Raw genomic sequence first — 17,500 nt, 5'->3', positions numbered from 1 at the left:
TCATATATATATATATATATATATATATATATATATATATAATATATATTATAATTTAATTTTTTGTATATATATATATATCGAGCTACAAATGCCCTTTAATATCTAATTCGCTCTACCTCGGAATAAACATATATGAAAATATATTAAATTCCGAGGTATAGCGAATTAGATATGAAAGGACATTTGTTGCTCGATATATGTATATGAATCACGGTATGTGATATGACATATATATATATATATATATATATATATATATATATATATATATATATATAATATAATGTCTGTATTAGTTCGAGTATTATTTGAGTAAGATCGAGTCTGGGTGGAGAAAAAGTTGTCATAGTACGGTGTGTCCAGGCCACAACTGGAAAAGAATGAGTAAAAGGGGGAGATTTTAGGTAAGCCTGAATCTGGCTAGGTTTGGAGAGTATGAAAGGGTGGCTGTGCTAGGAGGTTTAAATGCAAGGCGATGACGTTCAGGGAATATATGGAGCTCTTGGAGCATATGAAAATTGGATAGCACGTTGTGGAAATATGTTTAGAAGGCCAACTGTGGCAAATGCCTAATTTCCAAAGAAAAGCATTCATAAGAATATTAATAAAGTGAAAATAGTGAGTTTGTTAGATCATCTGTTAGTACAAAATATCAGGAAAAGCAAGCTGATGGATGTAACGTTGAGAAAAGGAGTGTCATGAGCCATGGCTGATCACTATTCTATTAAGGCAAAATATATGATAAATGGAAGTACTTTGGTAGAGGATGTTGGCGAATTTGTAGCAGTAAGGGTAACCACGATAGATAATTTTGATAAGAAGGGAGTTAGAAAAGCATATAGGGGAAAATGGATGAAGTATGAGTAGGGGTGATAGACAGTGGAGCTGAAGGAATAAATGAGAAATTGTGTAAAATTCTAGGATGGCGCCATATTCAGCAGGAAGCGCTCATAGACTTATGAGTGTTGGAACAGTGCATGAAAGCCGTGATATGTGGGATGAGGAAGTCCAATGAACAAAGAGAGGAAGTCCAATGAACAAAGAGAGGAAGTCCAATGAACAAAGAGAGGAAGTCCAATGAACAAAAAACAAACTGTTGAGGTACAGTTACTGGAGAGAAGTTTAGTTCATGTACGGGGAAACAAATGAGGGATAAGTTAGCCTAGTTGAGAGGATGGAGCAAGGAAAACAAAAGTTGTAATAAAGGGGGTGGGGGGCGGGCGCAGGGATGGGAGAGCAAAGGACTGTAGTTGAGAGGATGGTGCAAAGAAATCAAAAGTTGTAATAAAGGGTAGGGCGGGGGGGGGGGTGGGGGGGGGGGGGGGGGGGGGGGGAGGCGAGCAAGGACTGTAAGAAGGATAGTTTTGATACTGGAAAATAAAAACAAAGAAGGTCTGGTGTGGATTGGGTCTCAGAAAAAACATGATGCCAACTGATGAATGCTGTCTGAAAAGAATGTTGTCTTCGGTTAATTGAGTTGGTATGTATTTGAGGGATTTGCTTAATGTGTAAGATATGGGAGAAGCCTAACTCAATGATGCAAATACAAGAAGGGGATAGCATGAGTTTAAGAATGCTTCTGGAAGTGTATATATATATATATATATATATATATATATATATATATATATATATATATATATATTTTTTACACATATAACTAAATCACGAAAGTCTGGAACGTGATGAATATATAAGTGAAGGTAGAAGCCACGAAGGAAAGTGAAACAATGGGATACGCTTCAAGATCTTTCGACTCAAAGGTCCTTTACTTAGCAGCTCACTCCACTGTTTCACTTCCTTCGTGGTTTCTACACTCATTTATATATATATATATATATATATATATAATATATATATATATATATATATATATATATATATTCTCACAAATGCCATCTTTTCTATAAACAGGTCAGCCACTTAAATTTGAATGTCATCATGTGGATAATAATCATCACTACATGATACTGCTGCTCTAGAATGATTCAATGGCTTTTGGGTTCAAACGCAAATTTCTCATGGCAGAGGTGAGCTTGGTAGAAAATTTTGAACTTCTCGGAGAAAGTAACGACCTCTAAGTGTTGGATGAGCCAATCTCTCACAAAGGCAATAGTTTTTGGGCTACAGAGACATAAGCATGAAGACCACCTGATGGGAGGTAATGTTCCATGAATGGCAGATGGAGCTTCCTCTCCTGAAGCTGAGGTAACCAAGTTCTTCACTCATGTCAGATGCGGGGCCATATATTTATTATAAAATAAAGGTGTTCCCCCATTATGCGTGGTGGGAGAATTGGTATAAGGTCGTATATATGGGGTTTGCAATCCCATACCCTGTTCTGATATACCTACCTACTTACCTACTTACTTACATACACACACACACATACATACATACATACATATATATTATGTATATATATATATATATATATATATATATATATATATATGTGTGTGTGTGTGTGTGTGTGTGTGTGTGTGTGAGAGAGAGAGAGAGAGAGAGAGAGAGAGAGAGAGTGGTTTTTCCTACATACAAGAAATAAAAACACGTGTTCCGCGTGATGTAAAGGAAGCGTCTCAAGGCTCTTGTGATGTTGAGGAGAGGCCTCTTGCCTCCTTTTTTCTCCTCCTGGCAGGGGGGTTTGGGGGGGGGGGGGGAGGCCGGAGGATCTCGAGTACCTCAAGAGGGAGTCAAGGCAATAGACCCGTGAATAACAAAGTACTCAAGGCTATACACTGGAGATGACAAGGAGTAATCTCCAATACTGAGACACACGCACATGTATTGTTATGCATGTATATTTGCCGCAATGTGTGCGTGCAAATGTGTCACGTCAACATCAGATTACAGCATCAAAAGTGAATAGACATGATTACATTTGTTGTTTACGAGTCTAGCCACGAGTGTTCTATTAAAGGATGTACCTTATATATATATATATATATATATATATATATATATATATATATATATATATATATATATATATATATATGTATATATAGAAGACTAGTAAGGGGGCTCAAGCCCCACAAATATCACAAGGCGGAGAGGTAAAGGCATGTCTCAGCGTACTACATAATTTATTGCCGACGTTTCACATCGCTTCGATGCATTTTCAAGGCTGGAAATTGATAAAAATACAAAGATACAAGACTCGTCACTGATAAAACACGGTATAATATTTAAAATTGGACAGGAATTTATAGAAAGAGTACATTCACAGGCTTAGGGACAAATTTCTATAGCTCATGTAATATTAATTTTAAATTAAATGCCCTCTCCACCCTCCTTCATAGAGCCTTTGTCCTCTCTTCCAGTTAGGTCTCTTTCCACAACGAAATAGATTTTTTAGTAAACTTTTTTTAACAACAACTGTTTCCCGTCAGTGCAATTTTATAGAACTCTCAATAAATGTTTAAACATCAAAATGAACCCCCCACCTCCTATACATATCGTTCCCAAATTAATTATCTATGCTAAGTTCCCTTTTCTCCATGACAATTCCTTCAAAAAGAAAGTTATGCAATTAATTAACAATGAATTACCAGCCTTGAACCTAAAATTAATTCCGAAAAATACTCTAACCATCCGATCTCTTTTCAAAGCCAAAGACAGATTAAGCCAGCCTTTGATGCCCAACATAGTTTATAAATACACTTGTCCCAGATGTAATCGGGGTACTTATGTTGGATGTACGAAGAGGCTGCTACAAGTCCGTTTCTGCGCCCACAAAGAAGTCAGTTTCCGAACAGGATGCAAACTATCCAATCCTGAGCTATCTAGCATCCGTAATCACACCATTACCTGTCGCTCCCGCTTGGACATCGATGATTTTAAAATTATTGGATCAGCCAATAAGGATGATGAACTTTTAACACTGGAATCCATTTTAATCAAGACCAATGTTCCGAATTTAAATGCCCAGTCCTCATCACTTCAGTTGTTTATAGCCTAACCAATTGTTTGTTTACTAAAGTTGTCTCTCGTCTTTTGTATAGTTTTGTGTGTGTGTGGGTGTTTTTTCTTTTCTTGTTTTTTTCTCTCCCCGCTCTGTCCTTCAGTCACCTTCTATTTTTTACCCTGGTAGGTTGTCTCTCCAACCTAGTGTTGTTGTATAGTAATTTTTTACCTTTTAAATGCTTTAGTGTCCAATCTTAAATATTATACCGTGTTTTATCAGTGACGAGTCTTGTATCTTTGTATTTTTATCAATTCCCAGCCTTGAAAATGCATCGAAGCGATGTGAAACGTCGGCAATAAATTATGTAGTACACTGAGACATGCCTTTACCTCTCCGCCTTGTGATATGTATATATATATATATATATATATATATTATATATATATATATTATATATATATACACACATAAAATTAACTCCATAGCTATTTGGGTCTAACCTCGCCTCACCAGCAAGAAACAGAGATCGATCCCATGGGTGACACGCCTGAACTTATATCTGAGACAAATTTTGTGCCTCTGGTACCATAAGCACTAAAGCAATCAAACTATACAATTACATACATACACACACACACATTTATATATATATATATATATATATATATATATATATATATATATATATATATTATACATACATATTAAATTGGTTATAATCATATCACACATCACCATAGGTGAAAAGATGAGGGACTAGTTGCAGGTCCTGACCGGTTTCAACTTTATTTCTAAGCCATAAACCAAGACTGATACAAAGGGGTACAAAGAAATTCTATAGAGGCACAACCGTTTGGGACTAAGAATCGTCACCTGAAAGTTGTCATCAGGGGAGTGGGGATAGAACTCATTAGTGCTACTGTTAGAAAACACAAGGGACAGTGCCGGCAAACAAACGACGGTGTGGATTCGTAATCTCAAACGGTTGTATATGTTTATATGTTGGGATTGCTAACCCTGTGCGTCAGTCCTTCGTCAATGGTTTCAAAATAAAGCTGAAACCTGTCAGGACACATCACACACACATACAATTATATATATATATAATTATGTGTGATATATATAGTATATATATATATATATATATATATATATATAATATATATATATATATATACTATACATATTCCAACAAATGTTCTTGTAAGTGGAACGTAAGAAAGAACACTACATCTACATTCCTTAGCTTGTATAAACTAGCGAATTCTAATATCTCAAGTCTGTAGTAAATAGGTAATTTTGCTTATAACCAATGTACTAATAGTATATCACATATGCACCTTCTACACTATGTACAACATACGCACCTAAAGACATACTCTTCAAATACAGCATTTGCATTCTGGCTGAAAAGTGTGCATGTACCTACATACATACAAAACACGAATGACGCGATGGTCCCGAGCAAACGAGGTCGCCACTACTTTTAAAAAGTGATAGTATCATCGAATTAAAGGAGATGGAGTCACTTTGGGAAATACAATATGCACTGAATGTCACTTGGCTGAAAGTTCCCTCCGGAAAAAGAAAAGAAAAAAAAAACGTTGCTTGCCAAAAGCACCTTACCGGTGAAAGGTGGTCGATTCAAGGTAGAAAGCACTTGTTTCCTAAAGATGACGTCTCAAGCTTTTCTGGTGGACATGCTTTAGTCTTATTTATTTATTTATTTTTTTAATAAAATTTAATTACCTTAACGTCTATTTTCTACAGATGAAGTATTGCTATTTCCACTCATTTTTACTACAGTAAAACGACTTATTTCCTGTTATCTAAATGGCAAGTCTCTCTATTTTCTTTTGATATCTTTAACTTTGGTAAATTTTAAGAAACGTAAAAACTACATTTATTTTTTTTACATATATTAACAATATGAATTTTTTCTTTAAATTACACCGTTATTCGAACATTTCCAATATTAATATAGGTAACAGTTACAATGACAAAATCAATGATAAATAGGAAGAATATTTCAATAAAAAAAGGTTCAAAATTATAATTGTGACGCCAAAACAAAACCCAATCTTAATAGTAACTGTTACTGATATTCAAAAGGACAGGTCACCATCTGCGCCCTACAAGAGTTCATAAAGTAATATTTGGTTAGTGCAGCAATTATTGAAAGATAAAAACGGCAGTGCTTATAAAGACGTCATGAATACGTAATTTTGCACTGGAAAAACAAAGGCTAGGTTCCACAATTGCTAAGCTTACTTCTAAAAACGGAAACATCTACGGTTAGAGTCACATCTCAACTGCACAGCTCGCAAAAACTGGACACCTTTAGCAATTGAGCAGACGAAAAGATACATATGACGAAATAAAAAGGGATGTATAAACATCCTCTAAATTCTGTGGACATCCATTCGGTTCATTTTCAGAGACATCATCCGAGAGCTAAATGGCTCCCGGTTCCTGAGAGTTCTGGTGCGTGCTCCAGAGCGAACTGTGCTCCTTTAAAAAAGGAGCAAGCTCCTATAGTCAGTGGTTATTCCCGCTCTTTTCCAACTTTAGTTGCTTCATTGCGAGAGAACTGTGTTTCTTCTCGGGGGTCATAAACCGCCTGATGTCCTGCATAAAAGCAAATTTAGAATTCCATTTGAAATAATCGCAGGCAACTTCAACGTGCATTCGTGAACTGGCGGTAGTAAAAGGACACACACGAGAAAAATTATCTTGCAACTTGATGACTCGGCGGAAAGAGGAGGAGGAGGAGGAGGAGGAGGAGGAGGTAAAAAAAAGTATTAATAGAAGGGGGCCAGAGGAATAGAAAGAGGAAAGAAAAGAAGGGAGAGGTGAAGAAAGACATGGATGGGGTTAATGATGGAAAAGGGAGGGGCAAGAAGTCAAAGGAGGGATCAGAATAATGAGAAAGAACGGAAGAAAAAAAGAAAAAAGGGACCGTTAAAGGTGTATGAGTGTAAGAGTGTAAGGAGTAGGTGAGTACAAAATGAAAAACATAAACGTGGGTTTGTTGTTTACTGAGCTACGCGACATTGACACGACAGCCAAAGCAAATACACCAAGTTCTTCAGTTTGGAAAAATTGACGCGACAATTACTGAGAATAGGAACACGAAACAAGAAATAAAAGGCGACTTTATAAATATTCGACTATGTTGCTTGCGATTGATATTTTGACATGAATGGTGCAAACATTGCATGCATCTGAAAGATACGAGGGTTTCCAGCTATGTGACCTTCATTACGCAAAGATTTAGCAATATTTCAAAACTGTAACAAGTGGTCAGAGTTTCATGCAACTTACTGCATGGGAAATCTATTTCAAATATAAAGTCATCTTAATCTATGCAATCTTATTTCTTTTAATCTATGATGAAATAACATCATAAAAGCTTTCTATTTTAATTAGCCAAAAAACAATTAATTTGTTTATAAAATATTTGCACCCGCTGTCTGAAGTTAACGAACATCTGTAAAAACTAATAATGTTTCCAAGATAAATTTCTTATTTGCTTTGTTTTTATTATAAAGTTAGCGACCTACGGTAGAAAATGATAAAATAAGCTACCTAAGGAGTACGTGCATTTGTTTTAAAGCTATTAATGTTCAATAACACTAAACGTGTTTCAGACTTACGCGTCAACGAGTTCTCAATCCTATTACGAAACTGATTTCAGTAAGCAGCCTCTATCTCTCTCTTTCTCACTGAACACGTAAAAGTGGAGATAAATACTAAAATATACAACACGTTAAAACATTCCCGATGACATTAATATAAAGACGCAATGACCATACTTATAAAATTTTGAATAGAGTAGTATGCATGTAATTATATTATATATATATATATATATATATAATATATATATATATATATATATATATATATATCTGTCTGTGTGTGTATGTGTGTGTGCGAAATTACAAAGACAGGAGCTGTTCAAAATTCTATAATTATAGTTTCATTACTTCTTTCATTAATGACTTCATGAATTTCTGACGATTCGTGCATTTTTTAAATTTATCTTCACTTTGGCACTTTCATTGAGAAAAAGAGAGAGGGAGGCTGTTCATCGATATATTATCATATATATTATATATATATATATAATATATATATATATAATATGATATCTATATCGTATCGCTTTTCTTAGCAGCTTCCACATTTCCGATAAAAGATCTAAAATGCACTACAGAAGAAATGTTAACTCTACTGACAAATAAACTTAAATCTCACATGAACTTTGGTGAATCTGAGAATTGCGTAAAAATTCTATGGTATGTGGATAATAATATGAATTTTTTCTTATTTCCTATTATGAAGTCTTCCCCGCGGAAGAAGATCATAACGTAATACAAAAACAAAATAAGAAGTCCGAAGGAAAATAGTTTTCCAGTTCAGTTAAATAGAAAAGAAGAAAACAACAAAAACAATGCCTCAGTAATATGTGGGAGCCCTCTTTCCATTCTCGTGAGAGAGAGAGAGAGAGAGAGAGAGAGAGAGAGAGAGAGAGAGAGAGAGAGGTGGACGGGGCCATCAAAATGTGCTAAATTACCTAACCCTGAGAATACATCACGTTTCGTACTCACCTTGAATATTGAGCACTATCCAGGTACATATTGCTCCCCAGTGGAGGTAATTGTTGGCGAAACATCTCCACCAGGACAGGACACACAGTACCCCATTCACCATCATCCAGCCCAGGGAGTAAATGATTGTCTGGAAGGAAAATACTTGTGTCATTTATGGGTAATTGTACGATCATAATAAATGATGCTGCACATTTAAAATGTCAAAATTGACATATGTTGACTTAAATAATATATAAACACACACACACACATATATTATATATATATATATATATAGATATATATATATATAATATATATATATATATATATATAAGTAATTTCGTGTATTTAACACATCTTCGGGGCACATAATAACACAGAACACAAAACGAGTGAGTTAGAAAGCTCTCACAAATGCAAATCGAAAAAAAAAAAAATATGTATAATAAGGCCATTACAAACAGAAACAATGTTCGTCCAGATCACTTAACTACCCAACACCCCAACAAGTCTAAAAAAGGAAAGGAATTGCCTGATGACCGCATTACATACAAAAATGAAAAAAGCTGGCTACTTGTCGACCAGTTTATACAACAACTGAATTCACAATTATAAATAGTAACAATAATAACGGTAAAAACAACATACATAAAAAGACATCACCAATAAAAGAAACAATGACAAAGCAATATTAAAATAACTGAATGAACAGCAATATCAATAGGAAATACATAAAAATTAAAATGACAAGTAGAACACAAAATTAATAAGATCGTTTAATTTGCACATACCAGGAATCAAATTTAAAGATTTTTTGGAATATGTCTTTATAAAAGCAGATTCAGTTATATTCTTTCTAATATAATCATTACCAAATACAATTTCCTTTGCTTCTGTCCAATCAATAGCATGGTGGAAACTGCAACGATGAATAAAAAGGGCAATAGAAGTCTGCCCTTTCTAACCGAGTATTTATGTTGGCTAAATCTAGTAGACAACTCTTTTCCAGTTTGGCCAATGTATTTCTTGTCACAACTTTTACAAGGAATGGGATAGGGGCAGCAGCAAATAAAGGAAAATGGAGAGTTCTTTATAAGCAAATTGCATACCGCATTTGAGCTTTTAAAAACTAATTTGACATGAAAATATCTCAGTACCTTAGGTAATCCATGATAATTCCTGTCGTAAGGTAAAGCCAACATATTATGGTATGAAAAAGGTTCTCTAACCCTATCTGAATAAAAAGTACTTTTGGCCAATATTAATGACTTGTCCATAAAAATCTTTGGATACTGAGGTTTTACACCAGTGTCCCATATGTAGCCTATCTATTCATCTAAAAACTCAGGACTATAAATTCTTAAGGCTCTCAAAAACGTCGAAGAAAAAATGGATAATTTTACTTTACTTTGGTGCTTTGACTAATAATGAACATAGGAGAAAATATCTGTAGGCTTGCGATATAGGTTAAATTTAAACTACGGATGTGTCTAGACTTTTGCATCTAAAATGGTAACATTGACTCTCATTCCTCTTCAACTGTAAAGTTAAGTGAGGGAACCAGATCATTTAGTTTATCTAAAATTTCTCCAATGTTTGCATTTATAGCCCAAATAAAAAAACATCATCCACATTATTTGGTTTAGATATGTGGATGATATCTTCTCCAGGAATTCCTTAATAATCTCAATAATTTAGTCCCTTCTATAAAATTTACCGTAGAGGAAGAAAGAAATTTTAATTTGAATTTTCTTGATGTAACTGTCCATAGAAATGATAGAAATTTCACCTTTTCAGTCTTTCGAAAATCAACTAACATTGCCTCTTTTGTTCATTACTACTCCAATCACCATCAAAATGTTAAATTCTCTGTTTTTTCTGGGATGTTTCTAAGGGCTTTACGTGTCTGTAGCCCGCAGTTTATTGACGCTGAAATTAAAACTATTTAAGATATTGCAATGAAACTTAAATACCCAAGGACTTTTGTAGATGTGGCATGGAAAAGAGCTAGAAAAACATTTAATTCAACTAATGACAAACTTGAATTTAGTAAGAATAACATTCTAAAATTACCCTATGATGAAAGGTTTTTAGATATTCCTAGAATTTTAAAGCTTTTTAACATAAATGTTGTTTTCAGTAATATTAATGTCAAGAGTTTAATAATAAAAAATTCTCCTAAAGATCTTCCAGGCTGCATATATGAAATTCCTTGCAAAAAGTGTGATAAAGTCTATTACGGACAAACCGCTTTCACAACGTCTCAAACAACATCAGTATTCTGTGAGAACTGGGCAAATATCGAATGCATTATTCGTACATATGTGAGATTTAGACCATCCTATTAACTGGAGTCAAGCAAGAGCCTTAATCCCATGTAATGACGCAGTTAAAAGGAATATCATTGAATCTTGTTTCATCAAGTCAAATAATAGAAATGTTCTAAAGTTAAGTCTTGGTTTATTTAAACTTGAAAGCTTTCATAATGAAAAAAAGTTGTACATAAATATAAGCAACAAAATAAATACATTAAGTTTTTACATGTTTTGGACTGTAAAGAAACTTTGTAATTTCGGTTAGGGTCAATCTGTTTAGGTTTGTGACCGTGTGATATCCGATAATCCTGGATTATCTCTTTTAATTTTTACCCTTTTGACAATTAACCATCTGGTATTCTTGATCTTGTGTTGTACCTGAGACCGTTCTCTCCAATTGTACCTCATTAACTCCTTGACAATGTCTGGATTTCTGACTATCATTTTTCTGTGGAATTCGCTATTTATGAAGTCACGTGCAATCTACTGTGATTTTTTTAAGCATATATATATATATATATATATATATATATATATATATATATATATATAACATATATATATACATATATATATATATATATATAAATATATATATATATATATATATATATATATATAGAGAGAGGAGAGAGAGAGAGAGAGAGAGAGAGAGAGAGAGAGAGAGAGAATGATTATTCAGCTTGACCGTAAAGAAAACGTCTTTTATAAGAATATGAAACACGAGATGGGACAAAGGATGGAAATAATGCAATAAAAATGCACACAATAATAACCAGAGCAAAGAAAGTGTACAATATTGCATAAAAATGATGAAAGAGACCGACAAACTGATCATGAAAACACCGTATTATGCACACACCAGTCATGCTAACAATGTCGCTATCATCAATCTTATCTGTAATTAAATTATCAACAAACGGACTGAATGAGCTGATGAAATTTCACAAAACAATTTTCAACCTGTAAAGGAAACTGGCAAATATCTCCATCTATTGACCTCCAGCTCAGGAAAAACATTTATTTGCAGAATGTACGACACATTTAACATTAACAGAGAGTGTTACAGTATAAATATATACTACAAATGCATGATTATATTTCATATAGAAATACGCAAAGAAAAATGTTATTCATTTATTAGCTCAGATACGATTACATTTAATTTCATGAATAACATAACAATCTCTAACTTCACTATCATATTGGCATAATTATTTATGTTTAAATCGCTACATCTCCACACCACAATACTTCACTGCAATACTTTAAGAAAAAGGTTTAATTACGTTGAATATAAGAAATCTTTATAATAGCAAAAGACGTTTTATTTTACTGAGCCAGTGCATAAAGTTCACGCAATTTCTTATAAAGTCCAAATGAAGGTAGATAGGATGCAATTGTTTGTCGCTCTCAAAACTTTACAGTAGGCTGATAATGTTTAGGACTAACATCAAAAGTATCTCTTTGAAGAAATGCGTATGAATTCTACACGATTTATTTGTCCCACTGTTACACAGTTCAATGCAGCCGTTTTATTTCACTTATAATAATGCAGTATACCAATTCGACCCTTATCTTCGTACACGACATTATCTCTCTCTCTCTCTCTCTCTCTCTCTCTCTCTCTCTCTCTCTCTCTCTCTCAAGGAAAGGAAATCAAGACGGATATAACTGTTCAAATAAAGTTCAATCACAGTTCGTAGTGTGTGATTCATATCTGCCAATCTCAATGTACTACAGAACGTCGCATTCCTGTGTGGGTTTTGATAAATTACTTACGTAGATTAAGCTGAATAAAGGGAATGTATGACTGCGCGAAAAGCCTGTTTTTTTCACTCTTGACAAATCTAATCCGAAAGAAGAACGGTTTCTACGACAGTTCTGGAATCAGTTCGGATATATATCAAATCTCCCCATCTACTGCGGTTTATGTTAGTCCCTACAGTGCATTTTGTTAAAAGGCTCAGAATGACAATCATACTACCGTTGTTTCAGTGCCCTTGCGCCGTCGAAGACGATTGTGTGGGAAAAATCAGTGTGATTATTATTTCCGATATGAATGGCTTTCTGATAAATAATCTCCTCTTCTCATGTCATTAAACAGCAGTGTGTGTGTTCGTGTGTTTGTGTGTGTGTTCCTGAATATTTTGACAGGGGAAAGATGCAATGCTGTTTCGAGATCAGGGCCGAAGGCATTATACAGCGTGTCGTGCAGCATGATTTAATAAACTACCGCTGTTCATAGAGAATTTACTCCATCATTTATATCTGGAGTAAATTTGCCTAAGAATTGTGGTAGTTTATCAAATCATGCTGCATGAAACGCTGTATCATGCATTCGACCCTTATCTCGAAACAGCATTGGGAATGTCAAATACGTATTGCATCTTTCCCCTGTCAAAATATTCAGGAAACCACACACACACACACACACACACACACACACACACACACACACACACATACTGCTGTTTGATGATATGAGAAAAAGGAAATTATTTAACAGAGAAAGGCATTCTTATCGGAAAAAACAGTCACACTGATTTTTCCCTCCCAATCTTTTTCGAAGGCACAGGGCCCGGAAACTAACGGTAGCATGAAGTTGTTATATTCATTAGGCTAATATGCTTACGGGTCTTTAGTTCATTCAGAAGATTTTTTTCAGAGAAATAAAAAAAACTGTTCAATATAAGTTAGACATAAAAAAAATGCTTCCTGAGGATGAAAATAATAAGAGGTTATAAAGATTCAGTGTGGACTAATAAAGACCGAGTCAGTCATCTTCATAATGAGAAACAGTGGGCGGGGACTGGGCCAGGGGATTTTAGAACCGGTAAGACTATAAGACTAACAGCACATCGCTCAATCATCTATAATGAGAGAGAGAGAGAGAGAGAGAGAGAGAGAGAGAGAGAGAGAGAGAGGAGAGAGAGAGAGAGCTTTCCATATTACTCAATGTAACCGGGATTTGAAAATTATAATAAAAAGTAGAGGATAAGAAGAGTCATTCTAAATACATACAGACTGATTCCATCATTTCCACAATTCGAGTACGTGTGTGTGTGAGAGAGAGAGAGAGAGAGAGAGAGAGAGAGAGAGAGAGAGAGAGAGAGAGAGAGAATGAATGTGGGGGGGGGGGGGGGGGGCAACAAAATTCCTTTCTCCTGATTCAATATATCTTTGAAAAAAAAGAGACTCCATGTTCCAACTGAAATAAAATTTCCACAATGAGCAAACGACGATAATGCTTTTCTCATTCAGCATAAATCCATTAAAATGAAAAAGAATCGCAAGCATAATATCATTTTGGATAATGTAGCCCAAAATAACTCCGCATGACATTCCTGACTAACGGAGTTCAAAATCATTGAATATATTTTTGCTGAACATACGGCTAAAAAATTTTTTTGGGGAAGGAGGATATGCTTTAACATCAAACTGGTCACTACAGTATTTATACTTTACCCACTGACCTATGGATGAAACCCCTGTGCCACTTCACACATCTTTATCATCTAAATCTAATAACATACAGTACTACTATCATAATCATAAAATATTATATTGATTCTCAAAATTTATCTTCGATGTCAAACATCCTCACACCCTCCATAGTGCCTCTCTATCAGTTCCATCTTAAGCAATTCATGCAATTACGCTAAGTAGTACATACGGTCCAAGCATCTCACATAATTATTTTATAACACTTCAGTCCAAAAGCCCACCACGATTTATTTCCCGGAAATCACCAGATGTCTAATGGGCCTTTCTTGAAAGAGTATGCCATGAAATATTCAAAACAGAAATTGTTACATTTTAAAAGTAGTGGGTCAGGATTTTATCAACCCTTTTTATCAAAATGTAACTTCCAAAGTTACTCCAAAACATTGGGCTCAGGTAAAAGAAAATTGTAGTATTTTCTCCCATTTTCAGTTTAAAGTGGATATATCTATACGTCCAAACATTTCCATGAACAAACCAATTTCTTTGATTTCATTTTTATTTCAATCAAGCAGAATATGTAGAGAACAGAGGTAAAAGGGTCAGCGGTATTACGATATGCTATAAAAAAAATTTGAACTACGGAGACATTTCTCCTCATTTTACCACTAAGATGGTACGAAATACCTTTTAAACCTCACTGATTAAAAGAATGAGACATCTTGGCAGTTTTTGGAAGTGTGACTAATGCTCACCTTAACGCAATCAACATTTCTAATAATAGTACAGAAATGATGAACTGTATAGAACTTATATAAATGCATAGATTCTATGCCCTACACTACACTGATCAAATGACTATTATTATTATTATTATTTTTTTTTTTTTTTTTTTTTGGGGGGGGGGGGTCTATCACAGTCCTCCAATTTACTGGGTGGTATTTATAGTGTGGGGTTCTGGGTTGCATCCTGCCTCCTCAGGAGTCCATCACTTTTCTGACTGTGTGCACCGTTTTTAGGATCACACTCTTCTGCATGAGTCCTGGAGCTACTTCAACCTCTAGTTTTTCCAGATTCCTTTTCAGGGATCTTGGGATCTTGCCTAGTGTTCCTATGATTATGGGTACAATTTCGGTGGCATATCCCATATCCTTCTTCTATTTTCAGGTCTTGATACTTATCCATTTTTTCCCTTTCTCTTCAACTCTGGTGTCCCATGGTATTGCGACATCAATAAGTAATACTTTCTTCTTGATTTTATCAATCAACGTCACGTCTGGTCTATTTGCACGTATCACCCTATCTGTTCTGATACCATAGTCCCAGAGGATCTTTGCCTGATCGTTTTCTATCACTCCTTCAGGTTGGTGCTCGTATCACTTATTACTGCAAGGTAGCTGATGTTTCTTGCACAGGCTCCAGTGGAGGGCTTTTGCCACTGAATCATGCCTCTTTTAGTGCTGGTTCTGTGCAAGTGCCGGACATTCGCTTGCTATGTGGTTTATTGTCTCATTTTTCGTATTGCACTTCCTACATATGGGAGAGATGTTATTTCCATCTATTGTTCTTTGAACATATCTCGTTCTTAGAGCCTGATCTTGTGCCGCTGTTATCATTCCTTCAGTTTCCTTCTTGAGCTCTCCCCTCTGTAGCCATTGCCATGTGTCATCGCTGGCTAGTTCTTTAGTCTGCCTCATGTATTGTCTGTGCATTGGTTTGTTGTGCCATTCCTCTGTTCTGTTTGTCATTGTCCTGTCTCTGTATATTTCTGCGTCTTCGTCTACTTTTATCAGTCCTTCTTCCCATGCACTCTTTAGCCACTCGTCTTCACTGGTTTTCATATATTGCCCCAGTGCTCTGTTCTCGATGTTGACGCAGTCAGTCCTCTATACTTAGTAGTCCTCTCCCTCCTTCCTTTCGTGTTATGTATAGTCTGTCCGTCTTTGCTCTTGGGTGCAGTGCTTTGTGTATTGTCATATGTTTCCTCGTTTTCTGATCTATGCTGCGAACTTCTGCTCTCGTCCACTCCACTATTCCTGCACTGTATCTGATTACTGGCACTGCCCATGTGTTTATGGCTTTTTTTCATATTTCCGGCGTTGAGTTTTTACTTGAGTATCGCCTTGAGTCTCAGCATATATTCTTTCCTGATCGTGTCCTTCATCTCTTGGTGTTTTATATCCCCTCCTTCCATTATTCCCAGGTATTTGTATCCTGTCTCATCTATGTGTTTGATGTTGTTCCCATCTGGTACTTTATCCCTTCAGTCCTTGTTACTTTGTCCTTTTGCATATTGACTAAGGCACGTTTTTCTATTCCAAACTCCATCCTGATGTCCCTAGATACAATCCTTACAGTCTGGATTAGGGCATCTATTTCCTTGATGCTCTTACCATACAGCTTGATGTCGTCCATGAACATCAGATGGTTAATTCTTTTCTTGAGTTGGTACCCAGCATCCATTTTCTGCAGTACTTTTGTCATGGGAATCATGGCTACTACGAAGAGTAGTGGGGACAGTGAGTCGCCCTGGAGAATCCCTCTCCTGATATTAACCTCTGCTAGTCTTATTCTAGAGCTTGTAAGTATTGTATTCCAGTTGCGCTTTGTATTTTTGAGGAAGCTGATAGTGTTTTCCTCTGCCCCATATATTTTCAGGCATTCTATTAGCCATGTATGTGGTATCATGTCGAAGGCTTTCTTATAGTCTATCCATGCCATGCTTAGGTTGGATTTCCTTCTCCTACTGTTCTTCATTACCATTTTGTCTATCAGGAGCTGGTCTTTTGTGCCTCTACACTTCCTTCTGCAGCCTTTCTGTTGATGGGGGATGGTGTTTGTATCCTCTAGGTAGTTGTATAGCCTTTCACTGATGATACCTGTTAGTAACTTCCACATTATTGGTAGGCACTGATAGGACTGTAGTTACTGGCTATATTTCCCTTACTCTTGTCTTTTTGTACTATGGATGTTCTTCCTGTAGTCATCCATTTGGGCGCATGGTGATTTTTATTATTATTATTATTATTATTATTATTATTATTATTATTATTATTATTATTATTATTATTATTATTTAATAAGAGATATACAAATTCATAATTATATAATCACAATTACCGGTAAATAGACGTAAATGCCAGCATTGCCGGTAAATTTATCAAATATCACAAAAATCTACCAATTTCCTGATAGGTTCGCACAGTTACCATAGTTAGTTAGGTTAGGTT

General features: G+C 35.3%; 1 protein-coding gene across 5 annotated transcripts in view; it reads right to left on the bottom strand.

The window, feature by feature from the left end:
* The window catches only part of LOC135204025 (adenylate cyclase type 8-like), a 973,771-nt gene that overhangs the window by 165,949 nt on the left and 790,322 nt on the right, over window positions 1–17,500 (bottom strand). For all 5 annotated transcript variants that reach the window (XM_064233960.1, XM_064233961.1, XM_064233964.1 and 2 more), the window contains exon 8: window positions 8,527–8,656. In XM_064233960.1, the coding sequence (XP_064090030.1) occupies window positions 8,527–8,656 (130 nt within the window). The remainder of the gene's footprint in view (window positions 1–8,526; window positions 8,657–17,500) is intronic.

The sequence above is a fragment of the Macrobrachium nipponense genome, chromosome 44 (genome assembly GCF_015104395.2).
Source record: "Macrobrachium nipponense isolate FS-2020 chromosome 44, ASM1510439v2, whole genome shotgun sequence".
Taxonomy (NCBI): Eukaryota; Metazoa; Arthropoda; class Malacostraca; order Decapoda; family Palaemonidae; genus Macrobrachium; species Macrobrachium nipponense.
Note: the sequence above shows the minus strand (reverse complement) of the source record. Positions and strands in the feature narration are given on the sequence as shown.